Source organism: Akebia trifoliata, chromosome 16, assembly GCF_017979445.1.
Source record: "Akebia trifoliata isolate Shusen 1 chromosome 16, ASM1797944v1, whole genome shotgun sequence".
Classification (NCBI taxonomy): domain Eukaryota; kingdom Viridiplantae; phylum Streptophyta; class Magnoliopsida; order Ranunculales; family Lardizabalaceae; genus Akebia; species Akebia trifoliata.
Window position 1 is genome coordinate 28,809,273 of NC_141390.1, and position 19,758 is coordinate 28,829,030.

Sequence of the window (19,758 nt, forward strand, 5' to 3'; positions counted from 1 at the left end):
TGTTGGGGTCACTCCAGCACGTCTCTAAGTTTAAATGTAAAAGTGGGGGCATTTGTGGGATACAAAATTTGGTATCGATCCATGTAAGGTGAGTTGTACAGCCTTGTTACAATCAATTAATTAGAAATAAATATCAAGAGGTGCTGTTTGGCTGCAGGGTCAAGTTGGGCCTGCTCTGATTATAATCCACTTCAGAGCCTTAATCCCCTGTTTTGGGTTGCACTATGTTGCATATGGGGGTACAACGCCAGCCTTGTTTTTGTGCCATTTTCATCATTCAATCATAAAATTTAGTGTTCCCCTTAGAGAAATTTATTTTTAAATTCGAAATCAGTGCCAAAAAAAATATATCCATCTAATCTGATCACAATAACAATACCATTGAAAGGCATTTAACATAATAAAATTACAATAAAAATAAAAAATAAAAAAATAGAATTATCTTAATAATTAAATCCTGAGTGGCACAACCCTTTGCACATGATTACAAAATATTAGTGTTTATAATTGTCTTTATAAATAACTACTAGGGGCACTTGCAAAAAGGCACATGCATTACAAAAAGTAGGATTTATGCACAATTAAATTTTTTATAATTAGTCTAAAAAAAATATTTTAAAATTTTCAAACATATAGTCTTATTTTATCATTTAAAATATTGTAAGGGCCATTTTTTGTAATTTAAAATAATAATTAAAGCATTTTTGAAGATGACATAATAAAAATAATATTTATTACAGTAAAGATTTAGAAACTATGTAACATAATTATACGATCGTGAGATTGTAATTTTATTCTTGAAATGGCTCTATCATAGGTTACGTATGGAATCAATTCTCATAATGGTGAGTCCATATGAGATCTGTTGAAACTAAATGGATTTATTTGAATTGTGTCAGAAAATACCAACTCGCGAAGTTGTTTAAAGTCTATGAGTGTTGATACTATGACCTGAGGTCGAAACCTGCCTTCACCTACTAACTATTGATCACTAATGTCACTTTGCCTACCGAAAAAAAGAAAAGAAAATTAAATTGTTTGAATTGTATGAACTATCATCAATTTGGGAGAAAATCAGAATGAGCATGAGGTAATAATTCCATATCGGTCTGAGCCAATTCATACACTCCAATTGTGTAGAAGATACCGACTAGAAGTAATTTTAGTTAACGTGATCGTTAACTGCAAAGAAACATAGTTTATATTAATCCAACATTTTCATATTGCTAAACACATGAAAAGAATTACATAAAGTTCAAAAAATTAAAATAACAGTATTTAATTCTTAAGGCCAGTTTATTTATCATGTTTATGTATCTGTTAAATGTTTCACTTTTCATTTCTTACCAATAATCTTTACAAGAACAGGTTTCATCTTTGAAATGGTGGAATCTAATCCGATCACGGACAACTATTTCCCGGTTGCAAATCTTGATATGAACTTAAACACATTATGACAATCGGTACAAACACGAAGATTCTTCACGATCCGAAGTGTCGTCCCAGGATCAGTGCTAACAAGACCAAACCCAATCGCCAACTTCTCGCTATGATGTCCCAACGCCTCTTCTTTCTCCTCTTCATCTACATCATACAACACCACAGATGTCTCAAACAAATACCCATCTCTACTCATCTTCCTCCTTACCTCCTCCAACTTATCACAAATCTCGACATATCTAGGGTGACTCTTGTCTCCCGAAATAAACTCATGGATCATGTTATGAACCTCGATCGAACTACAACCAGGGATCTTCTTAATCCCTTCATCCATCATAATCTTTCTCACTTTCTCAACATCTTCCCATCTTCCAACTGAAGCATATAAGTTCGATAAAAGCACGTAATCTCCGCTACCGCGAGCTTCCATTTCTAAAACAACCTTTTCAGCCAATTCGACATCCTTGTGAAGTCTACAACCTCCAAGCAAAGCCCTCCAAATGACGATATCGGGCCTAATAGGCATACTTCTTATAACCTCTTCAGCTTCCTTTAATAGCCCACACCGCCCGAGAAGATCTACCATGCAACCATAGTGTTCTACTATTAAGGACACTCCACAATCTTTTGTAGTGCAATAGAAATGCGTCTTGCCTTCCTCTACAAACCCTCCATGACTACAAGCCAAGAGAACTCCAATGAATGTTATTTCATCGGGTCTAACACTTGTATCGATTCTCATTTTGTTAAACAGTTCTAGGACTTGATCTGCATTACCGTTCATGGCTAACCCATTGATCAAAGCATTCCAAGTACAAGTATTCTTCTCCTTCAAACACCCAAAAACCTCCAAAGCGACTTCCACTGCACCACACTTCAAATACATGTCGATCAATGCAGAACCTAAGAATGGATCTAATTGAAGTCGGTTCTTATTAATAAAGACATGGATCCATTTCCCGGTATCCAATGCACCAAGACTTGCACAAGCCGATAGTACACTAACAATGGTCACTCGATTAGGTTTGAAGTTCGCAATCTGCATCCGATTAAACATATGCAAGGCCTCGATGGGAACTCGGTTTTGCACATAACCCGATATCATAGCATTCCAAGAAACCAAATCTCTCTCGGGCATCTCCTCAAAAACCCGTCTAGAAGCTAATACATCTCCATTATTAGAGAACCCAACAACCATAGAAGTCCAAGTAACCACACTAGGAGAAGGAACTTGTTGAAAAAGCTGAAATGCAGAGTCTATGTCACCAAATTCGGCGTACCCACGAATCATAGAATTAAACGAAACAACATCTCGTAAAGGCATTTCATCAAATAAGTTCCGTGCATCACCTAATTGATCACATAGAGCATAACAATGCAGAATTGAATTCATGAGAGTGGTTTGAGAATTAAACCCAAGCTTTAGAGTCTTTAAATGGATTTGGGTAGTTTGGATTAGAGACTTTGATTTCGAAGAAGCCTTTAAAAGGAATTGGAGGGTAAAATTATTTGGGGTAAGATAGCGCATTTGGGTAACGAAGAAGGCGAAAGCATGATTGGGATTAGAGGAATTTGCATAAGCCAAGAGAATTGAATTGTAGAGGTAAAGAGATGATTGCAATGGTGATGGGTTTTGAAGGAGGAAGTGAGCATGTATTTGTTTGAGTTGTTTGGAAGTTGTGGAAGGAGATTGTAAGAGATTGATTAGGTTGTGTGTTTGGTTTTGTAATGAAGTTGAAGAGATTTGTTTAGGTTTGAAAGTGATGCATTTGTTCATCCCTCTCTTTTCTCTTAAGTAGTTCATGAGAAAAATCCAAAATACCTGTATTTTGAATTTGTATGGCGATCGTTACAATCTAAAAAAATAAATAAATAATAACATAAAGAGCTTATATTCTCACACCAACTTTTGCTTATAACACACAGATAAAATTAATCACACCCCATTCAAGAACATCCACACACCGACAAAAAATAAAATACAACTTTTGAAATATGAGTGTCATACACTTGAGGAAAATCGATGGTCTTAAAACTTGTTTTGACGTTTCATCCATGAACGAGACTGAGTTGTCTCAGACAAGTTTTCCGATACATTTGACTTGTCTATGTGTCTCGTTGGTAGAGGATATTGAGATGTATCAGACAAATCAACCCGGTCTTAAACGAGATTTAAAACCATGGTTGAAAAGCTTTTTGGTGATGTGTAAAAAATGAAAAGGGATACTATCAGTTGAAAGATAGAATGGTTACTCACACCCCAAACACAATATTTAATTTCATTATATGGTATCTTATTTTAAAAAAAAAGTATGGTAATATAATATAAGCTGAGGTGAAATGACAAGTTTGTCAGGTAGTATACTTGTAAAAGGGTATGTTGATTTACCCTCTTGTAAGGGTAAAAATGTCATTGAAAGATTAGAACAATGACTTTTTGAAGAAGATCCACATGGCAAGAGTTCAGCTTTTTAAGCTCTTGTTGCACTTTAATATTCTCAAAAACAAGTAAGAAATGGTTTTATGTACAATTGAAACCTTGCACAATAGCTTAGCAAATCTATGAAATATGGGTTTTGGAGTTGTTGGGATCATTGCTCAATCATGGGTACCCAAAAGCCAAGCAAGTCTCCCAAAAGATCTTGTTCTCCTCCTTCTCATCTTTCTCTTTAATTGCATCAACACTAACCCTTGGATCCTGATCTCGCTTCGAGCACACGTATCCCAATGTCATCTTTGACAATCCCATCTTTTGACAAGACCAATCTTGATCATCACCATCATAATTAACATTGTAATCATTGTCGTAATCTTGATCATCGACATCGATATAATCCTCCTCGACACAATCCCAACTACAGGACTCAGCGTCATCGTCGGCTAAAACAATCTTATTGACAATGGGATCGAAATTGGCCTCGGAATCGCCACTTGCCTCGAAAAGAAAGATAGATGAAACATCAACAAGAGATGTCAAATCCATTCCTTCAAAGAAGAGAAGAGTTATAGAGAGTACTTTATGGGAAGAAGTTGTGCTTTCTTAGTGATTTATATTAGAAATCAAGACAAGTTGCTTGTTATTAAGAAATTGGGTTGTGATGATGAAATGGTGGGTTGTCTTATTTGACACTCATGTCATGGGTTGGCCTCAATTATTTTGAATCCTTTTGGGTCTTCTTTTGGCCGACTTAATCTTCTAGAATCAAGATTACCTAAATGAGATGGAAAGAAAAAATAAAATCAGATCATGTACTCCCGTCAGTTGGATTGGAACCTAACTCCAAGTCTCCTTTACATGCCATGTGGCAGTGTTTAAAAAAAGAGTTTGATTGATGATTTTAATCGTTAAATTTGAGCTTTGGGCATTTTCATGATTCCTATGATGGAAAATAATTAGAAATCAAAATCATCTTCATGGAAAAGTGAGCCCAAAAATAGTTTGACACGTGTTGCAAAGAGGATAACTAAGTCTCATTGCAATCCAACTCCTGAGAGTATAGAATAGGCATTAGCCACGTGTGTCTTCCAGAAGGAATGAATAATGGTCTTTCTTCTTTCAGAGCTTGTTAAATAGACTTGTAAAAGTCATAGTTGGGATTGTATAGGAATACTTGTTCATCTTGGTCTTCTTATTTGATGGGTCAAGTTGGGTGGACAGGAAGACAACGGTACTCCCAATCTACGTGCTTTAAAACGTGGGCTAATTTGAGCCATCAACTTTAATGGACCCACTTATCAACTGTCCTGATCAAACGATTATAACGTATGTGATTATAGCTCATACGGTGATATAGTACTACTAGGGTGGAGGGGCAAATAGAGATCCAAAGTCACGACCTGGAGAGCAAATCCAGTCGCTCTTACCATTTCAGCTAACCCTCGGTGGGTGAAAAAGGTTTCTTTGGTTGCATATATTAAAATTTAGCCAAACGGTGAATTTGTCGGCTCGTCTCCTCCATTGTTACAACCCCCAAGAAGTCTTGTCATGGATTGTGACGTCATGTTTGAGGATATTTTTTTATATATATTGTGACATAACAAATTTACATCAATATCAATATTTCAAATCAATGCATTTTTTTATCATATTAGACACGTGGTGTGACGTTACTTCTTGGAATCGGAATTATTCTTTTATATTTCTTGACACGTGTTGAATGATATCTGTTTGACAATTATGACGTTTTAATATCTACCTTAATCATTCTTAATTCATCTTGAATATCAAAATTTCAAGGAAAATGCTGAAATGAAACAAAGTATGTACTGAGATTCTCACAAGTCTGACGTGAGATGTGCAGATAACTATAGATGTATTTCCTCGTGATTCAAGTAAAACCCATCTACGGTTATGTATGCTTGTCCACGTCAGAATTGTGAGAATCACAATAAATCTTGTGTCACCCCAAATCTCTCGTAAAAAAAAAATATATATTATTATTGGGTGAATATGGGTATTATCCTGGGCCTTGAAAGTTTTAGTCCGGCCCATTGTGCTAATGTGGACCTCGGGTGCATCGTATATTAAACGCCTTAGATAGAAGGAAAACAAAAACAAAGTTTTGGACCCACTGGGCTTTCTAGAAAATTGACTTTGGTGACAGTCAGTGAGCGGTTGAAAGTTGGAATCAAGAAAACATTCGTGGGGCCCACAATTTTAGCCACCTGATTTGGCTATGTGTCGTAATTGACCCGTTAACTGGGGGTGCAACTTGGTCCGGTTCAAATTGAGAATGAAACCAATCCGATAGCTTTAGGGTGGTTTGGTTCAGTTTGGAGCAAGTTACGGTTAGTTTTTGGATTACGAAAATGGAAAGCTAATCAATTTGGTTCGATTATTGGATCAAGCTTGTATTGAACCGAAACCCTATGCAATAAATAAATGTAGATCATGGTTTTTAAACTCGGTATCGCGTCTCGGACGAATTTTCCAATACGTTTGAGACGTCTCGTGAGATAACTCAAAAAATTAAACGTGAGATGTAAAATTCAGTCAAAAAAATGACTTTGTGAGTTTGTCTCATTCAACTTTGATACCGAGTTAACTCGGGCGATACGTCTCGGTCTCGGATGAATTTAAAAACCATGATGTAGATGCATATAATAATTATAATGAATTATTTCAGGAGTTTGGACATATATTAGTGATTTTTATGGATAAATTAATAATTTTTTTTGGATAGATTAATGATTATTATATGAAATTTTATGTTTATTATATGTTTGTTTTTTCATTAAAAAATATTACTTACAATTATAGAATATTAGAAATTCATAGAACTAAACTGAATCAACTTTAGTTCAATTTGGTTCTGGTTCTTATTTAGTGGAATCGACCTATGTCGGGTTGGTTCCAATTTGACCTCAAACTGAACTAAGTTGCATTCCTACCACTCACAACTCAATCGGACATTGAGGGTTTTACGACCCTTGCTGACTAAAAATGAGAATTTATCTCTTGGATATTTGAATATACTCGAAAAAATTATTTTTTATTATTAAAAAAGAAAGATGTTTTTTCTCGAGATATGAGTACTATATACTCAATGACATTAATAATCTCCCCCTCCCCCAATGAAAGTAAAAAATCCAAGAGACAAAAAACCGCATAAAAGAATTTATGTAGTTTGGAAACATTCCTACGTTCACGAATAGAATAAGAATAATCACTTTTATCTCTTAAGTTTTACAATTTTAGAGATGTCTATTTATAAAATTGAGTTACTAAAACATGTTAATCTCTCCAAAATAGTATCCCCAATGGGGCACTGCCCCTGCACCCCACAACTTTGTGTAGGTCCAACTTAGGGGTCATAAGGACATATTTCAACAATTAGCACATCCAGCACTTTAAGCACATTAATAGTGTTTCGAGATTTTTCACATTTGCCTCTGTTATGACTTCATGCACCACGACTTCGATATTTTACCAAAATGCCTTTACTATAGTTTAAATGATAAAATATCATATAAAATTGTTTTATTTATTTGAAAATTTTAACATTATATTTTAAATTAATTAATTGTATTTTTCCCCTTTGAACAGATCAATTTTCCAAGGCTGGACGATTTATTCCCAAAATTCAACAAAGCTCTTCAAACACGTTCAACTTGGTAGAAGTCAGAATATGTGGATCCATGTAAAGCATGTTTTAAAAACTTATCCAAGACCAATCAAACAAGTCAATGTGGTTTGCCCATCATTGACCCATCAAATATTTTGAGAGTATTAAAAGATTGGTTTTACATATTTTGTAAAATAATTAATTCTATTGCCACACTAACTTTGCTAACAGCACCCCAATTCATCACCAAAGAATTAACACACATCTTGGAGTGCCATTGGTAAAGTTGGTGTGGCAATAGAAGCTCTCTTTAAATATTTGTCATCTATATAAAACTAAGTTTTCTTTTATAATGAGAAAAATTATAATTACTTGAATATAAATTATATTAATAAACATTCTAAAACAACTTAAACAAAGATCAAGGTGAGATAACTCAATTGAGTCAACCATTATTGTCCGAGCCAGTAAGACAAAAATGGTGCCATGAATATTTAGGTACCTAGAATGAGTCCATTTCTGCTCCCCACTCTTATTTTTCCCTTTTGCTTTAGAACTTTTTTTGGTGTCTACGTTCATATTTAACGGTACACTATACATAATTTCACCAATTGGTGTTGCATTAACCAAAGTTGGAGTGGCAATAGTAGTTCTCAGAAAAAGAAAAAAAACGGAATTGGTTTAACATTGCTTTCCACTATACAAGAATGTTGTCAATTGTAACCTTCAGTGCAATTTTTTTTTGGGTATTTGGTATTTACACAAATATATATGGATGGCGTTATTACGACCCCCTTTGCGACACACCTTTTTGTCTTATATGGGCAAAAATGTTTGGAATGGGTTGATTTTTTGTGAGGATGACCTCTATGGTGAGGAGATCATCCTGGCAAAAAATCATCCCATTCCAAAACTTCTAGACCGTCCGATTTTTGTTGAAAAATTATAGACCGTCCAATTTTTGTAAATCAATTTTGATGGGGTTAGAAGTTTTGGAATGGGATGATTTTTTGCCAGGATGATCCCCTCATCACAGAGATCATCCTCACAAAAAATCAGCCCATTCCAAACATTTTTGCCCATATAAGACAAAATGGTGTGTCGCAAAGGGGGTCGTAATAACCCGACCCAATATATATATATATATATATATATATATATATGTAGGTGAGCCAAAATAGTCCAGAACAACCCCTCCAAAGTGGACTTAGAATGATGAGTACTAGTAGTGTTGAGGTTTAGATTCCAGTACCACAGCTTGTTGATGCGAGTTCTGCAACAGAAGTTTGGGCTTGATTCACGAAATGCGGCATGATACCCCTGCTTCGCATGTAGGTCAAAAATTGTCCGGGCAACTCTTGCAAGAGAGCTTGAACAATGGAGATCTCTCCACCTGCTCATAAGATTTTTTTTTTAAAAAGTAAATCAGATTTTATTAAGAAAATAGGAGGTAGAAATGACCCACCGATACAACAAACACAACCACACACAAGATGTGTCACTCCCACACATTACACAAAGGAGTGATGAATATGGGGATCATAGATAAATGAACCTGCATCGGGCACAGGCACGGGCAAGGGCAAAGGCACAGGCACAGGCAGGTCCTATCAACACAAAGAAGAATGATGATGAAAAGAAACACTCACCATGCACCTCACGCATTGGAACAAATTGCACGATGTCACGTGTAGCTATCCTTCCGGTGGAACTCTCTAAACGTTTTCCATTATCAGCATCTAAGATCTGCCCAGCCACATAATTGAACCATTAATTATTTTCTTCCCAATAAATCATTAAGAGGGTATTTGGATGCATGTTTTTTTTTCCTTCTGTAAACACATTATTCTCGGACCAATTGTTGGTGGAAAATGTTTCACTAGTAAACAGACATTCAATGTTGAATGTTGTTTGGTTAACAGGAAAAACCCAAGATTCGGCCAGATAAAAGTAGGTTCATGTGGGATCTTTTTAACACATTGAAAGCAGGATTTGCATTTTTTTTGCACAATGAGTCTTCTCGAAGAAAAAACATGAATTAAAATGGCATTATGGTGACGTATTTGCGCAAAATGCATAAAACGTGGTGTTCATCCAAACAACTTCTAAAGGGTTGATCATGTTTAGTAAGGATAGTATGGATACCTCCATTGCCTTAAAATCTGCACCTCCCACACCAACTATAAGTATCGATAAGGGTAAATCAGATGCCCTCACCAGAGCATCCGTGGTTTCCTGAAGATCCGTAAGTACTCCATCCTAGAAAAGGATAACAATTTTTTACTTTTTTTATTAGCTCCCAAAAATAAATAAATAAATAAGGCCAAACAATGAGAGACACAACAATTTCATCCTTTACCGTAATTATGAGCAAGACATAGTACTTGCTCTGGTTATATGAGAGTGACTCGCTCGCAATATGTGCAGCTTTGTGGATTACTTGCCCAAACAAAGTGGGCCCTGAAAGAGCAACATTACGCAGAGCACTTGAATAGGCTGACATAATTCCATTTACTCCTTCGACCTGTAAGGTAAAGGGGTAACAAATTTTCAACAAAAACTTATCCAGATTCAACCAAAACTTACAGCAGCAAAGCTCACAAATATACATTATTTATAAAACCCCGTCACTAGATGTGTTTATAATAAGAGGTATGTTGTACTAGAAGAGCGCATTTTGTGGAGTAACCACTACATTAAAGGTAGGATATCTGTATCAAATATGTGAAGGTAGGTATCATTTCCAAGTATCGAAATCATCCAAATCTCATGATGCTTAGTTTTGCAAAGTTGTAATTTTTTAAGTCTTGTTGATACCTAAATTAGTAAATCGTTACAAATGAAGAAAATAAGCCGAAGTATCATATACAATATATAGATTGTAATTTTAAAGTATCCACACATATTTGGTTCCACCTCTGCCCGGCACTTTTTATAGTAGCTTGTCTTGCAAGAGTGAATCAAGTTATTGTCAATTTTAAAAAAGCAGAAATGGTCGCATCGTGCAATTCATTATGATATCAAGACATTTGAAAACAAGAAATATAATATGAACTTAGGGAAACAATGACCAATTCAAATCTTCAATAACGAGAAAACAAGCAAACGGAACACAAAAATTCAAATAAACTTGCCTCGGACTCACTGACACTCCCATTCAAATTAAAACAATGAGATACAACACCATCAATTGTCCTTCCTCCAAAACCCCATGAAGGGAAGCGCTTATCAGAATCATAAAACTGTATGACCTCACCAACCTCGAATATGGCCTGTATGAAAATCAGCAAAAAATTACAAATTCTGAATGTTTCGTAATGCTTCTCACAAAATGCCGGACAAAAACATTAGAAAAAGATTTGATAGTGTAAATTTACCTGCTGATAAGCATTCAAGCGACCAGATGGATCAATATAATGCAGGGAATCTGGGAATCTAGGATTTCTATTTGAAGCTGGATTAAGAGAGAAACTTCAAAGCGTTAACACTAGTTTAACCACAATGGGAGCAATAAATGAAACAGAATAATCTTTCTAGACCATTGGAAACTTTCTACCTGTGAAATCAACAGCTACCATAAAGTTCAGCTCAAATCCACTAGAAATATAGTCCAAAAAACTATACTGCTCTTTCTCATGAAACCCATCCACAAATAGTTGACCCTTCAGCATCTGTAGAGAAATAGTTCGAACGGAAGTTTGAGTAAACATGATAACTTTGTCAAATAAGTGGTTAAAATTTTCATCAAACATGTTCACATAAAATACCTTCATATGGTCATGCCTAACAGAAGATGGTAAATGAAAATTTGCTCCAACTTTTTCCTTATAAAGCTCTTCCAGCCCTGCCACCGATTTCTGAAGTTTTCTGAAGCAAATTGATATAAATTTTGATTTAAGATCCCAGGTACAAACAAAAGATATATGACGAAAATTGACTAATGGGCCCAAAGCTTTCATTGATTACCCTATAAGTTCATGGTTGCCATTGCTATTGAAATCAAAACACTCTATAACTAAGGGGTTATCCTGCATAAAGTTGAAACATAGGAAGAACAAATTTGGTTGTTAAAAGTTAGCATAGTTTACAGGTTCCAACAACACTGTTTGGTGGAATACTTGTCGGAGGAACTTGAGAGCATTCTTATCAATGTAGCTAAAAATTATTTAACGATTTGAAGTACCAGTAAAGTATAATCATTAACATGTAAATTGCCCTCTATGCTATTTAGCAAGCCCTCGATAGTCATAAATTTTTTGAAAAGTAAATAAGCAAAAGCTTGCCTTGCTTCCAAATTGCTGCATAGTCAGGCATACAGGCTTCCAAGTTGGATTTAAGTTGTTATTCACCACTTCAGTTTTACATATTGCGACAGAACTACCACCTTCAACAATTCTAGATATTCGCAAGAACGGATCCTAAAAGAAGAAAAAGAAACAAAAAATCAAAGTCAAGCACCAACATACCCATGAAGAAAATCAAATTGCGTAGACAACCCATACACTTTTAGATAAGAGATCCCTGTTTTCCAAGTGAGAACATCGGAATGTCATCTCAATGGCTTGTCTTGAAGCAACTGCTTCCTCTGCATGGATGGTAAGCGTCCCTAGATTTTTCATTCCTCCATGCACATTTTTTCCTTGAATTTGAAGTGTCAAACTCTTACTTTGTTTAGTCACTATCTGCCATGAGGAAACAAATACGATAACTCGTGATAGTCTCCAAATAACTTGTGTGAATTGTGATAATTCCATGACAACGAAAATAATTTGCATGCATGTGCTAAAGTTCACACCATGTTGAATTTTCTTGTAACTAGAAAGAGCGCAAAGTAACTTACCTCGGATAGAACACAATTAGCCTCTCCAAGGAAATCTTGCTCATTCAACTTCAGCATCTGCAAACAGGTCACAATTTATGAGTACAAATTTAAGCATCTGCAATTTTGGCTTCTTGCGCATTCAATGGCCAAAAAAAAGTGGGATAAATCACTTTTGCAGTCGATTAAGAGTTCAAGTCTATCAATCGATTGAGAGTTTTCCATGTTGTCTCTACTCATTCCTTTATCCACAAATGTTATGTCCACTATTGACAATATATAAATATAACATCGTTTACTTAGGGATCTTGAATGAATTTCCAATATCTAATAATCTTTGTTTTTAAAAAAATGTTCATTCAGGTCTGAAAGTAAAATAATGCATTAAACAGAGGGAAAAAAAGAGCCAGAAACATAAGATACCTTCACAGGTACGTTATGATATTTAGTATCAACGTCAAACACACGAAACCTGAAACAAAATGTGGGTAAATAAGGCAAAAAATATATAAATGAACCTAAAAACACTTTCCATTTAGAGGAAACTGAGAAGCTTACACCAATGATTGAACAATCTCAAAATGATAAGCAATTGGAATTTTTCCTATCCAAACAGGATCCAACGTATTCATTATTACTTCTGTACGACCAATTTCCTCAAGTTTTCCATCTCTTTTCTTTTCATAAACTACTGCCATAGGATCACTCTGCAACAAAAAAAAGCCCTAATAAGAAAGGGAATACTGCCCAAAAAAGTATTAACAATGAGTAAAAAACATGAAATTTCCAGGAATTCATTAATTCTATTCTATATATAATTATGAGGAAAAGAAAATATACACAATAAGGTCAATATGGCATTATAACGATGTACAGGTCAGTGTTGTTAAAACTCAAATGAGGCTAGAACATTTCTTTTTCTTTGTTTTTTTGTTTTTGATAAGTAATGAGGCTAGACTTACAGTACCATATTTAAACTAAAAGCATAAAACATTAGATGCAATTAAGAGTCAATTGAAATTTATTTGGAAGGAAAGCATACCTTTGAAAGGAAGTCTAGATCACGCAACTTTGAGGCAGATAGCGATAACTACAATGCACATTTACATGTAAAAAACTCATTATATTGAAACTAATGAAACAAAACTGTCAAGATCCAAGATAGAATGACTGTATCAAATAGAAATCAAGGAAAAGATGCACCCAACTATTGCTACAACTAAACCCGATAGTAAAATTATGCTATTATGATACCCATTATAATGTTAACTGAGGCCTATGGTATTTTCCTTTGACTTAGTAACCATTCAACAGAGAATATGCATTTATCGAACTTTTTAATCAGTGATCGTCTTTTCAATTTTGAGTGGAACATATCACACAATTCACACAAACTGATCATCAGATTAGTAGCCTTGTTTCTATTTTGTGAATCCGTAGCACGCAGCTCTGGTGACAGTCCAAAATCAAGTGAACAGTAAGATAGTTATCAACTTTTGATTCATCAATCAGTATGATTTGATGGATACAGTTATATGTGGAGGTGGTCCCTTCAATCATTCTCCTTGACAGAGGTTTGCCATTTTCGGTTCTGATGTCCATTTTGATTGATTGAGGTTTCGGCAGGGTTTGGACCCGTAGAATGTTTTAGATTATTTTATTTTTTAGGAAGGATCAAGTAGAAAGTTGTATTTCCAGGAGTTCAATCCCCGATTTGATGGTCCATTTACTTCTTATAACTGTCGAGTTGAATGGAAATAAATATTTGGAATGGTCCCAAACCATGGTGATGTCCTTAGATGGGTGGTTAAAACTATAGTCTAAGATGAGAAAAGTCAAAGTTAGAGAATGTTATTCTTATGTCAAGTAAGTGAGATAGTTAAACTTCATGTGTCATGGATTATGCATTCATCGGTCCCATGTCATCTGCATATGTATCATTCAAATGGTGTAAAACATGGGACGGAGAGACTTTGAATCATTCTCAAAACTTTGCATTAAATAATTCGTGAGACTGCAGTATTTGTAAAACATTGCATTATTTGTAAAACATGGGACAGAGAGAGACTTTGAATTAAATAATCCGTGAGACTGCATTATTTCGTTGAAGGAAATAATCACTGAAGAGCCTTATTATGACCGTTAGGGAATAATGAACAAGCTTGGCTTCTATAAGCTTTTTCCATTCAAATTGTCCAGAGTTTTGTATGAACTCGCTTTCTCTGCCTTATACATATATATATACAAGGTCAGGATCCGTTGACTCATGAAGAATGACTCATGGAAAAAGCACATGATCCCAACCATTTAAACACAAAATCCAATGGTTGAGATTTCTCCTTGAGATATGTGTAATCAAGATACGCATAAATCTCAACTGTTGGATATTGTATCTAAATGGTAGGGATTATGTGTTTTCTCATGAGCCATTTTTCATGAGTCAATGGATCCCAATATATATATATATATATATGAACTCACTTTTAATAATAGAAGATTTGGCTTTGGACAAAGTGGAACGGAGGAATAGTATTCGTTAAGCCGACCCTAAATCTTTGGGATAAGGCTTTTCTACCTCAACAAACACATAAAAATGGGTGGTCTTCATCCTTTAATGGGAGGCTATAAAGCATTTTATTGCTTGGATGATCAAGTACTCTACACCAATAATTGAGCCTTAAAAAGTTCCTAACATAACAAAATTTATAGTAGATGACAAGGGCACAAAAACCAAACAAAGTGCACCCATCACTGAAAGCGCAATCAAAACCAATATAACTTTACTTACAACCGTCGAAAAAAGAATTTGAATTTCGAAGCAACGTAAACATATCAATATGGAAAATAGGACATTGTAAACCACACATAATGATAACCTTCAACAAATAATGCACAATTGACACCACTATGTCATGTACAATATTCCGATCCTATGAACAACCAACGTTAGAATCAATTATTTTATTTGTCATTGATGCAATTCATCAAACAATTAGACCATAAACATATCGAAATCTCGCCACCTAAGATTATTATCGGCACAATGTGAATCAAACGCAAATTATCCGCTTCGTCGCAGAAAATTGTCCACTATTCTTAATTTCTAATTAAAATGACATTAGTGGGTCCCTACGTCCGTAACAATAATCTTTTTTTTCTTCTGTGAAAAAAAAAAATTAATAATCCAAACAAACAACCCCTAATACAAGACACTATTAGATCAAGATTTTCAAACTCACACACACAGAGACACGCAGAGAGAGAGAGAGAATAAAGAAAACATAGAAGGAGATCTTTTACGATACAACAAGGTGTACCTCTAATTGGGTGAACAAGCCATTAAAACCGTGTGATCTGAAGAACAAGTCGACAGCATCATTGTATAATGCACCTCCATCACCACTAACACCAGCCGTGTTCATGTTGGTGGGCCTCTGCTGGGCCCCTCCTATCGCTTGTTGTCCACCTCTCCTATCCGACATACATCCACCCATCTCTCTCTCTCTCTCTCGATTCTCGAGAAACCGCAACAAAAAATTCAAGATACCCAAAGCGTTCACACCAGGAAGATAAGAAATATATACACGCTTTTACAGTTTCCTTTTACAGCGGGAAAATCAAATCTCTTAATTGACAAGGTTAGGTTATGGTTGGTGTTTGGTAGTGGGGATTAGGTTAGCTAATATTGGAGTATTCCAATTCTGTTTTGTAAATCCACCAATTGGACGGAACCTTGTTCTACTCTCAATCTCTATATATAATAGAGGAACAAAGAGTAAACAAAGACTATGGTCCATCTCTGAATTGCTGGGTTTTTTTCTTACGCGTGTGAGAATTTTATACCTGGACTCGTTCTGCTTCGGTCAAAGTTTTTTTGCAGAGTTTTTATTCAAATTGGAATAAACCATTGACCCCATAATTATCATGGGTCCCTTTCAGCAACAAACATTTTGACAAACATTTTGGCAAAACATTTTTCAAAACATGGGTTAGAGGTTTTGGAATGGGCTAATTTTTGGTGAGGATGATCTCTACGGTGAGGAGATCATCCTCATCAAAAATCAGCCCATTCCAAAACTTCTAGCCCCATGTTAACAGGTTGAAAAATCGTGGACCGTCCATTTTTTGTAAACTATTTTTGATGGGTTAGAAGTTTTGGAATGGGCTGATTTTTGGTGATGATGATCTATTCCCTGTAGAGATCATCCTCACCAAAAATCAGCCCATTCCAAAATCTGTAACCCATATTTTCAAAAATGTTTTGCCAAAATGTTTGTCAAAATGTTTGTTGCTGAACATTTCCCAATTATCATATGTTACGGAAATATATTTTGGATTGTCTCGTTGTAATATATGTAAAGATATCGAACTATGTTAGGGCGACAATCCCAATTTTGTTTCTAAATTGTAAAATTTTATGGAAACAAGGTTAGAATTTTAAATGGGACAATATTAGCATAGTAACCAAATGCCAGGATGGTTTTATAAAGTGTGGTATCTCGTGTGTCTCGCTCTCCATCGATGCCAATTTGACTCAGTGTGGTCACCACGTCATAGACAAGTCAAATAATTTTCTAATTATAAAGTCTTCACTTGGTAAGTACTCGGCTGACGTGTTCTCTTTAATCGGATTTAGATGACGTGTGAAAACACATATGTATTGCCACGTTTGTCTATCGTGACTATTTTTTTTTCTTAAAGTCGTGATACATGCACGCTATTTTGGTAGGTGGCAAGGGCACAGAGCCGCACATCTTTAACATGTGTATCCTGATGAAAATAATTTATAATTTTGTGTCCTTTCCACGTCAATCTCGTGCATTCATCATTATTCTTTTTTTCTTATTACGAGTTGGATTATTATGTTCGATCACATAATCTTTTTTTTTTTTTTTTTTAAGAGAACAAGCATTCAAATCAACAAAAAAATTTAATTTTTTAGGAACTGGCTATCACGGCTGTCTATCGTGACCATTTTTTTTTTCTTAGCGTCGTGATAAATGCACACTGTCTTGGTAGGTGGCAAGGGCACAAAGCGGCACATCTTTAACATGTGTATCCTGATGAAAATAATTTATGATTTTGTGCCCTTAGCACGTTAGTCTCGTGCATTCATCATTATTCTTTTTTTCTTATTACGAGTTGGATTATTATGTTCGATCATATAATCTTTTTTTTTTTTTTTTTTTTAAGAGAACAAGCATTCAAATCAACGAAAAAAAAATTAATTTTTTAGGAACTGGCACATTGACACCACTAGTCATTAGTATTTTCTTTTAATCTTTTCTTTCCAAGAATGCCACTTCAATTTTATTGTATTTTCTCTTTTACATCTTTCTAATAATATTTCAAGTTTATTTTTTTTTCCTTGTCTCTATTTTTCTAATACATTAATATTAGGGTGACATTGGATTAATTGTGATTCTCACATTTCTGATGTGGAAGTGCACACATAACTGTAGATGCTTCTTACTCGTATCTTCAGGACATACATCTATGATTATATGCTCACCCCCACATCAAAAAATGTGAGAATCGCAACAAATCCCAATTCATCCCAACAAGACTTTTTTCAATAATACTCTCTAATTTTATTATCTTTACCTTTCTTTAATAATATTCCTATAATTTTATTGTCTTTTCTCTTTTACCTTTTAAATCTATAGAGGATGACCGTGTGTGTGATTGGCATTGTCAATTCAACATATATGGATTTACAAGTTATATCAGATATAATATTTATAAAATAAAAAAATAGAAAAGTTAAAAGACTTGAACTCATGACCTCAAAGTTGCATTGCAACATGAGTCACAAATCCCAAACCGAGGCTTACGCCAATTAGTGTATTTTTCCAAGTAAGTTTCATGTATGCTTTTAATTTTCTAAGCGCGGGTGTGGCAACTCTACGTGTGGAGTGTGGTGCTGAACCATGTAATAAATTTTCCATTGACTATTGTATTTGCACGTCAATGTGATTGACCTGTCAGTCTTTCTGAAATTTCCAGGAAAATAGTTATTAGCAAATGGCCATGTATGATTCTATCCATTTAACTTCTCTAAATGAGACCCACATGAAAAAACAATTAAAAAAGGAGTCGTCGTAATCTTACTAGAAAAAACGTACTTGGTTTATATGTGGTTGAACTAGAAAGGGAATAGAATCATAAATCTTTTTCTTCGGGATACACAAAGAAAAATATCTATGGTTCTGTGCACTTGCCACGTCGACCTTGTGTGTTTTAACGAGTCCTTTTAGCTTTAGTCTTAAAAAAAAGGTGAGAGAGAGAGAGTTATAATTGGCATGCCAACTTTTACTTACACACACAAGCACTCTCTCTTTCTTGTTTAGACTTTTATTTGTTAAATGTATGATTTTATACAAGTCTAATCCTAATTGTAAACAACTGCTGAAGTTTTTTTGAATGTGTTACAATGCTTTGTAAGTTGAAGAAAAGTCTTCAAAAAGCAGCTTAAGGAGAAAGAAGAGAGATTTTCACTAAAGACTACCTAATCATACCACTTAAGAAAAAAGCAACAAAACAAAGGAAAAGAGGGAAAATACAATCCAAAAGAATGAACTTTCTTGAGGAAAAAGAAACAAAATTCCAAGAGTAGACATCGAGCCCAAGGAGATAGAGGAATCCCGAGAGTAGAAATCGAGCCCAAGGAGATAGAGGAGCCCACAAATATAATGCAAACCTTTGCAAAGGCAAATCCCTTTGTTACAATGTGGAGAATGGAAGCTAAGAACTATCTTTAAGGAATAGCATAGGAGAGAGTGGGTAGTTTTCCACTTTTTACCCCCACCTCCAAGTTTGAGGCCTATAAACACTCCATCCTCAAGAGTCTAAACTGATGGGATAAAAGTACATGCTCCTTCTAAATGGGTCGGATAAAAACTCAAGGAACCAGTTCCTAGAGACTTCTATTAAGAGCGGCTTTTGGTCTTAGTATGTGGTACAACATATAGAGTCGTTAGATGCTCTATTTGAATTGTGTGTTTTAATCTATAATTACGGTGTGATAAATAATTTAAAAAATTGGGGTGTAATAAGTAAAAGTTGGGGTGCCAATAGCAGCTCTAACAGAACTTAACCGGTAGTTATATCTACCATGATTTTAAATTGATGAGACCAAGATGACTAGCCCAAGTCATCCTTGTATTGCTAAAGGCCGAGACTGATGTATAATTTGAATCATCCAGCTCCATCGAATTATTCTGATCTCGAACAAAATCAGAATATTTCATCAAATGTTCAAGAAACTGAATGAAACTTTGAAGAATACTTTACAGCTTATAAGCTATCAAATCAAATTGTTACTCATGTTACGAACCCATATGATTTTGGAAATCATCATTTACAATGCCCAGTCCCATTTAATTGATTTTGCAAACATGCCATCTATTTCACTAATCAGCCCTATCTGAAGCT

The 19,758-nt window shown here is 35.0% G+C and overlaps 1 protein-coding gene and 1 pseudogene across 1 annotated transcript; both read right to left on the reverse strand.

Moving 5' to 3' along the window:
- Positions 1-1,233: 1,233 nt before the first annotated feature.
- Positions 1,234-4,044, reverse strand: LOC147383309 (pentatricopeptide repeat-containing protein At4g21065 pseudogene; annotated as a pseudogene).
- Positions 4,045-8,636: 4,592 nt separating this feature from the next.
- On the reverse strand, positions 8,637-16,124 carry LOC147383310 (protein BONZAI 3-like). The gene is made up of 16 exons (XM_086428393.1): positions 15,642-16,124; positions 13,367-13,414; positions 12,883-13,031; positions 12,748-12,796; positions 12,346-12,402; positions 12,008-12,187; positions 11,789-11,923; positions 11,472-11,533; positions 11,273-11,372; positions 11,062-11,176; positions 10,883-10,959; positions 10,640-10,777; positions 9,865-10,029; positions 9,651-9,764; positions 9,155-9,251; positions 8,637-8,898 (listed from the first exon to the last, which is right to left on the reverse strand). Exons 1-16 carry the CDS (start codon positions 15,816-15,818, stop codon positions 8,744-8,746), a joined length of 1,818 nt encoding a protein of 605 aa, XP_086284519.1. The 5' UTR covers positions 15,819-16,124; the 3' UTR covers positions 8,637-8,743.
- Positions 16,125-19,758: the final 3,634 nt, after the last annotated feature.

Excerpts from the sequence above, each read along its gene's own strand:
- LOC147383310 (XM_086428393.1), bottom strand. The coding sequence starts at position 15,818 with ATGGGTGGATGTATGTCGGATAGGAGAGGTGGACAACAAGCGATAGGA. Across the intron at positions 11,373-11,471 it reads GGCAACCATGAACTTATAGG|AAAACTTCAGAAATCGGTGG; the intron begins GTAATCAATGAA and ends AATTTGCTTCAG. Across the intron at positions 9,765-9,864 it reads ATGTCTTGCTCATAATTACG|GATGGAGTACTTACGGATCT; the intron begins GTAAAGGATGAA and ends ATCCTTTTCTAG.